The sequence below is a fragment of the Habropoda laboriosa genome, unplaced genomic scaffold, assembly GCF_001263275.1.
Source record: "Habropoda laboriosa isolate 0110345459 unplaced genomic scaffold, ASM126327v1 scaffold61, whole genome shotgun sequence".
NCBI classification, from domain to species: domain Eukaryota; kingdom Metazoa; phylum Arthropoda; class Insecta; order Hymenoptera; family Apidae; genus Habropoda; species Habropoda laboriosa.
The window spans coordinates 76,838-84,459 of NW_017100203.1; the positions used below are offsets into that span (position 1 = coordinate 76,838).

Below are 7,622 nucleotides of genomic sequence, written 5' to 3' on the forward strand. Positions count from 1 at the left end.
ATACGAACCGGTTTCAAACTTGCTTTCTAATTTTGCATGTGCATATCTTGTAGGCGTGTGTCGAATTAATATTTTTGTGATAATATAAAATATGAGATAAAATTTACTTGAAAATTCTCCATTTTATTGCCGTCTCACTTTCGCGTAATTGTTGCAAATTTTTAATTATATTTATTGCAAAAATCGGATACTAGAAAATACGTGGTCGTTGTAAATAAGCAAAGTTGCTTAACGTGTTAGTTCTTGTGATATAAATTGTTCTACAAACTTTGCTCGCCAATCTTATCAGCCACAGTTTCAGAATAGAGGGCTTTAAAGATTTCAAGGATTAAATTATCCCTGCCCTAACTTTTTTTTTTTTTTTAAGAAAATAATCGACTCAGTCGAAAACTTTTCACAGGGGCATTATTGTATTACCCTTGAAGAATATAAAAGTATTTTTTTCACATAATTTCTTTACAAAATGGCGACGCTACGGCCACATTGCCGAACCTTTGTTTAACTCCTGTTGCCACGTGGTTTGACTTAAAACGAAATCTCAAAAATTTTCATCGTCTACATGCCAATTACTGAAGAAGTGCGTAGAATTTTCTAAAAATATCGAATTTTATAGAAATGGTGAACATACGAAGGAAGAATCGCATTTTTCCCTGAAATTTTAGTATAAAAATGTTAATTGCAAAAAAGTTTCCGATACGTTGTTAAAATCTTATGCACTTCTTTAGGTTATATAGCAAAGAGTAAATTCAGTAGAAAATTTCAAATGAAACCGATGAAAGTTGTCGAAGATTATGAACAATACCGACTTCAAAAATATCGTCCTGAGAAAAGCGCGTTTAAAGTTCGATTACTGATTAACCTCACAGTTACGTGCTTTGTTAAATCGTTTCTAGTGACATATACCCATGAAAATTTTTAATTGAAACTATTTACATTACATTTCTAAAATATGAACTATCAATTCAAGCAAAAAAAAAAGAAATTCGATGTTTTCAAACCTCAGAGATAGTCTAATCCCTTTGAAAGTTGAACACCTCGCGTTAACCATAGTGTTTACCGTTAATCGAATCACCGGAATCGATATTAACCCTAGTACGTTCTTCCGTTTGACTGTGCACTTAAAATCTTTGGGTCTTTTTTGACCCAAAGACCTTATGTCTAACAATTTTCCAAAAGAAGACCGAAATACCTTATGTATAAAAATTTTTGTTACGAACCTAGACGATAAACTTTCAACGTAACGTTAAGAGAGCATAAACTTGATAACAGCAAAAGCTATTTAAAAAAAAAGAAAAAGAAAGCGATGGGTCTGAAAAGACCCGAGGACCGTACTATGGTTAATCATCGCGATAGAGAATATCCAGTCGATAAAGCACGATCCACGGTCGTCTAATTAAACTTGTTATTCACAGGTCGAAACGTCGAATATAGCAATTAGCCGTTCTTCGACGTTGGAACGATCATTGGCAAATCAGCAAGCCGTGAACTACGCAACACAAGGAGCAACGAGAAATGTTACTTTCGTTTTTCGCGGGAAATCGCGTTTGACCGAGCAACGGTTGCAGGAATTGCAGGAAAAGTGTTGCAAGGCTACGGAGCGCAGCCCGTTGGAACGATAAAGCCGACAGGGGAAAATTGAACGAAGTCATTAGAGGCGACAAACAAGTTACGCAGTGTATTAAGAAAAAAGCGTATGGCTCGATATTCAAGAGAGAGAGAGGGAAGAGGAAAACGGAGTTTAGAGTCGATTAGAATGTTCTTGGCGCTGGACAAACAAAAATTCAGCTTCCACGAAGAGGAGTGCATCGATGGATCGTGATTGCGCGAGGGAAAAGTGGTACACGGGAGAGACTTTCACATATGTGTGAATCATTCCGTTTAATTCGTCTCGATTCTTCGTTTCGCGGGGAAAAAGTTGGCGAACCAGGTGAAAAGACCGTGCCATTAAAAACAATGGGAAATTCTGTCGAAGAAAGAGAAAGAGCGGAAAGGATTCTTCAGATCGTACGATGAACAGTCTGCGAACGAGAGAAATTACGAAGAAGATTCGAGCGTCTCGTTCCTTTCACAAGAATTAACGAAAAGATAGAAAATCGCCGATTTTTCAATTCTAGATCATTGTGGTTCTAGACAATTGTTGTCGCGGTATTGAACGGTTCAAACTCGGCTTTATTTACGGGGAAGAATCTGAGAAATAGCGAGCGAGAGCAGGTAGTCAGCAAGAAGCAATTCGTGTAACTGAAAAGGCAAACAGAATCTCCGATAAATTTCTTCGTGATCGATCTGCTGATACAACTATCACCCGAAGATTCGACAAACGCTACAAGGAATTTGATCGTAGATTTTCATCGCGGAAAAAACACTCGAGCAATCTTTATGATCGCAAAAAGCGACGAGATCTCGTTGAAAACATGGCCACGGAGGGAGAAGAGGCTGTGCCAGGGGCGACACCTTGGTACGCGAAGTTCTTCGAATACTGGAGAAACCGAAGTCGAGTGGGTCCAGGCAAGGTGGAGCTTCCGGACTGCGACTTCTTCATCGTCGGACCTCGACGAACCCTGAGGATCCTCAAGCCAACGTTGAAGAGCGGCTGGTACTACGAGAACTCGAACGACAGGCCGGAATCGATCGTCGACAACTTCTTCACTCGCTGGTCCAGAAGACCGCATTCCTCCGGGAACTGTAGATGCTCGTTTCGACAGTCGAAACGACTGAGCACCACCGAGGAGCAAATTATCACCGCGGAGCTGAACAGGATCAGGACGAGCCTCTGCGAGGCTGAGAAGAACGAGCGAGCGATCGAGGAGCTGGAGCAAAGGGTGTCGGTGAATTTGCAGAAACTCCAAGTTGCTGCACCTGAGAACGAAGCAACGAGCGTAGAAGCGAAGAGTGTTTCGACGATCGACGCGAACGACAGGGTCACCGAGGAGAACGACGAACAGACAGACGAGCAAACGATCAAAACTAAAATCGTCAAGGACCTGGAGAAGTACATCAACGTGCTTCTCGAAGAGATACTGGACGACACGGTGAAGCACATCGCTGGCTCGGAGGACACTCTTACCAAGGATGCGAGAAGCTCTAAGAAGAGAAACGACTGTTCGACGTCGTTCGATTGCGACAGAGGCGATACGACGAAGCACGAACCGACGATCGAGCAATCGAACGATGAATCGTTCAACGAGATCAGCTTCTCTTTTCACGCGGCGAAGAACGGGAACGAGTCGGTGGAAAAGAGCGAAGAAACGTTGAGTGATAAGAACGAGGGTTACGTGAATCGCGGTTTCATTGGCTCCACCAACGATCCGGACTCGTTGGATTTCTACCTGAGACGATCGGTCGGCACGGAAGTCCCGTTGGAGCAATTGGACTGCATCGATTCCGGGATAAACAGCGTGGAAACGATCGAGTTCCAGCCGGATCAGGAGCCGAGCTTGGAGCAATCCCTGCTGAAGATCATCGACGAGAAGCTCGGTAGAACGGCCCTGAGGAACAGTTGGGAGGACTTGAGCACAGGTGGCCAGGAGAAGGATGCCCATGGTCAGCCGACAAAGAGAACGGACGAGATGGTGATTCCGAGAAGTGGCGAGCAGCTGAGCAACGATCGAGGCACAGAGAGATCGGAGGTCACCGGGAAGAATGATGCGGAAAGCGGCGAGCCGCAGGATCCGAGCGTTCAAACCGCCGTAGGAATCGATATCTCGACGGATAATCTCGAGAGTGGCGTGCCCGCGGTGGCTCTGAAGGAGGCAGAGGAAACTGTTAACGAGCCCAGTTTCGAGAAACTGCGGCTGGAATTCAAGGGCAACGACAGCGGCTCGTCCTTCAGGGCTAAAAAGGGTGGCAACGCGTTCGCCAAGCTGCGTGAAAAGTTCTGCGCGAGTCCAACCGACGAGCCGGACCGGTGTTCTTTGGAGAAGAGCAGCTGGAACGAGAAAATGGGAACGTTCGACATGAAGAAGGAAGCAGCTACCATTGAGATGGAGGACTATAGGAAGAGTTGGCCTAACATCGAGGAGAACACCGGTTCACCGGGTACCGAGCAGAATCCTCGCGATTTGGTGACGTTTCGAAAGAACCGGAAACCGATGATCGTGTTTCTGCACGGTTTCGGATCCTCCGCGGAGATATTCGAGCATCAACTTCGGTATTTCTCAGCTTTGGGCTATCCGTGCATCGCGCCTGATATGCTAGGTCACGGAATGAGCTCGGCGCCTAATCGATCCAGGGATTATCACTTCAGCAAGCTGCTCAAGGATTTGGACACCGTGCTCTGTTACTATGCGTTCAAGCCTGGCCAAAAGTGCGTCCTAGTAGCACACAATTACGGGTAATTTCTTTTATCTGTTTTGCCATTTCTGCGAGTTTAGAGCTGCTTCTCTTTCCATTTTGCCTTGCCTGCAAATCTGTTAACCCTCTATGGGCCCGTGTAACTTTCAAGTCACATACTAATATGTCGATATTTTATTAAATAATTGAACTCTTTTCCACAAGATGGCGTAAACGCCTTGTTGCACAATGTCTCCTTATTAACCAGTAACTTTCTTGATAACCGTTGTTACTTCAAAGTCGCAATATGTATTCGTTATAATAAAATTGTTCAAACTGCTGAATTCATCGTTATTCTGTATTTATAGGACGATATTTCTTAATTTTACGTTACATACATTTTTTTATAGTCAAGAAAAAAATTCGGCCCATAGAGGGTTAATTGAAGGGGACGTTATTGTGGCATACGTTATGCATGATTAACGTATTTACACGATTCAGTTTTTACAATGGTAATTCGTAAACGGTGGCATTTCTTGCGTACTCGGACGTTCAATTTAATCCTGATTCTATCAAGAATAATTAGAGTGTAGTTGATTGAATATTGATTTAAAAAAGTGTGAGTCATCGGTAATCGCGGTTAACTCTGTCGGTAAACGTATTGCCGTTTAAGTAGTTTTCTGTACATCCTGAGACAAAAAGTGTAATTTGAAATTTTGCTGTACCGTTGGTACGAGTTAGACGATATTAGTGCCAGACGGTATAATCAGTTTCGCGTACACGGTCCTGAATAGCAGACAATTGTCGCGTGCATTCACGTACATTACGAACGAGTTTATTTCATGGCCGGAGACATCGTAACACCTTTAACTAATAAAGCGTTTCACAGTTACCACCGGTAATGAAAAACTTCTTTCCACGTGGATCGTTGTTTAATTTTATCACTTTTTCCAGATTAATTGATTTTTCTTTTTAGCGACTAAATAATTTATATAGTTGAAACATCGTTGCTCGGTCAAGTATTCGATTACGATTTACATATTTATTTGCTATAATTGTGCAGCTTTGTAACGAAACCAAAAATCTTAGAATCATAAACGGAATAACACTTTCACTTCTGAGAATAAGATTTATCAGGCTTGACAGAGATACGTAGAAGTGTTTGTTACTGAAAGAACCAGCGTTTATTATACCTACTACAAAATAATTACCGCAAGGTTTCTTAATTTCATTTCAAATGTACACTACCGGCCAAAAGTTTGGAATCACCGAGTATTGCAATTTACACAAAAGTTTCCAGAAAAGAGTTGGCGACTTTGAGAATTTTTTATCGTTCGAATTAATTGATACGAGATAAATTGATAAAAGCAGAACTGAGATAAACTTCAAATCTATAAAAAATTAGCAGCAGATTTAATATTGATGAAAAGTGGAAGGTGATTCCAAACTTTTGGCCGGTAGTGTATTTCTTTATTCGTTCTCACATTTAATTCGAACTTTCTTCTAGCTAATGTATCCTGTGGCCTTTGTGATATACTGGGTGGGCCACGTAAAACAAGCTACCTAATTTCCATCTTTAGCTATGGCGGTTTTGAGAACATTTTTATGCGCGCAATTCAACTGGTTTCAAAGGGTGAACGAGATGGAAAAAATTTTTTTTATAAATTCAATTTTTTCTTTTTTTTATTTCCAAGGTCATTCATGTCTTTCTACATGAATGTACACTACCGGCCATTTGTTTGGAATCACTGTGCATTGCAAGTTGCACAAAAATTCCCCGAAAATGTTAGCATTTTTTATTATTTTTTATTATTCAAATCAATCGAAATGAGATAAAGTGCTATTGATCTCCACAACATCAATTTCAAATTAATAAAGAATTAGTATATAAGTAATATAAATTGCCAGGTGATTCTAAACTTTCGGCCGGTAGTGTATATATTTTTTTCTACTGTGTAATAACACGAGCTTAAAATAATCATAGACTCTAAAATTTTTAATCAAATATGAAATTTACTTTCATTTTTGCCGATTTAAATTGCGCACAAAAATTTTCTCCTGCCACCGTAATTAGAGAAGATAATTATTACCCTGCCTATTCGCTTAAAACCATTTTTAAAAATTTTAAATTATTACTTGGAAAATGTTCATATCAGCGACAGAACAGCCCAAATAACAATTGCACAAAATAAATAGCATTCACTTCCTCTGTTAACTCCACGTTTTGCAATTTTCCCAATTTCAGTACCAAAGCATATAACGGACACTGAACTTTTCCTAAGTAAAAATGAATTTAATAAATTTTCTTCAACGGTGTTACTCGCTTTGACTTCTGAACGGTTCAAGTAACACGGCAATTCTCACAATTAAGTGTTACATTATTCCGACTCAATTCAAGTAATCGTAAAAGTAACGCATCGAGTACCATTTGTACCATTTCGTTGTTCGGAATCACTCGTAAGTGCAGTCATTTAATTATATCGAACAGCGTGTAATCGCCAAATATCGTTAATTCGAAGCTGCAAGTAATCGTAAAAGTAACGCATCGAGTACCATTTGTACCATTTCGTTGTTCGGGATCACTCGTAAGTGCAGTCATTTAATTATATCGAACAGCGTGTAATCGCCAAATATCGTTAATTTCTCGCGAAATGCGCGACACGATGCACGCTGTCTTGTAGAAACAAGCGTGCCAAACGTACCTTGACATTGGCCATTTTCTGTTTTTTCTGTTTTTAATACGCTTAATCTAACCGAAGAGGAAAACGCGGCTCGGTCCATTGTTCATTACCATTATAGAATTATTTGACCGTGACTAGTAGAAACTTGGCCGTAATCGCGTAACTTATCTTCGGCCGTTTAAAAGCATCTGGTGTATCGTAATTGCAAGGTACACGCGAGTCTGTGTACCTTATCGGATATCTGAAGATTACAAATTCCTTGACGTTTGAATCGTTGAACATCCGAGCACGATCAGCTGGACGCGTTTAGCCGACAAAACGGCTAATGGGTGAACCTGAACAAGCATTTAATCCGCGTGCCTCCCGTTCTTCAGATTTACCGCAGCGATCAGATCTTTTTTTTTTTTTTTTTTTTTTTCTTTTTTTTCCGTTCCGTACGAATAGACGTTCTAGCTGTTTTCGTGATACGCTCCTCGTATCTTAACCCTTTCGCTGCGGGGAAAGTTTTAGTGCGTCACGCGTGTGACAAAATCTTTCGTATATGGCGTTTTAATTGAAATTTTTCATTTGTAAACAGAAATTTTAATTTTGAGATTTATCGTTTTATTAAATTAAGGTGGAAGTGTGCGAAAATTGAGGATTAACCCTTTCGTTGCGGCAGTAAAGAATCCT

The 7,622-nt window shown here is 40.7% G+C and overlaps 1 protein-coding gene across 1 annotated transcript in view; it reads left to right on the forward strand.

The window, feature by feature from the left end:
* The first annotated feature begins 2,411 nt into the window (after positions 1–2,411).
* LOC108570552 overlaps positions 2,412–7,622 on the forward strand; it is a 12,501-nt gene continuing 7,290 nt past the window's right edge. The window contains exon 1 of the mRNA XM_017932428.1: positions 2,412–4,330. Coding sequence (XP_017787917.1) covers positions 2,412–4,330 — 1,919 coding nt within the window. The remainder of the gene's footprint in view (positions 4,331–7,622) is intronic.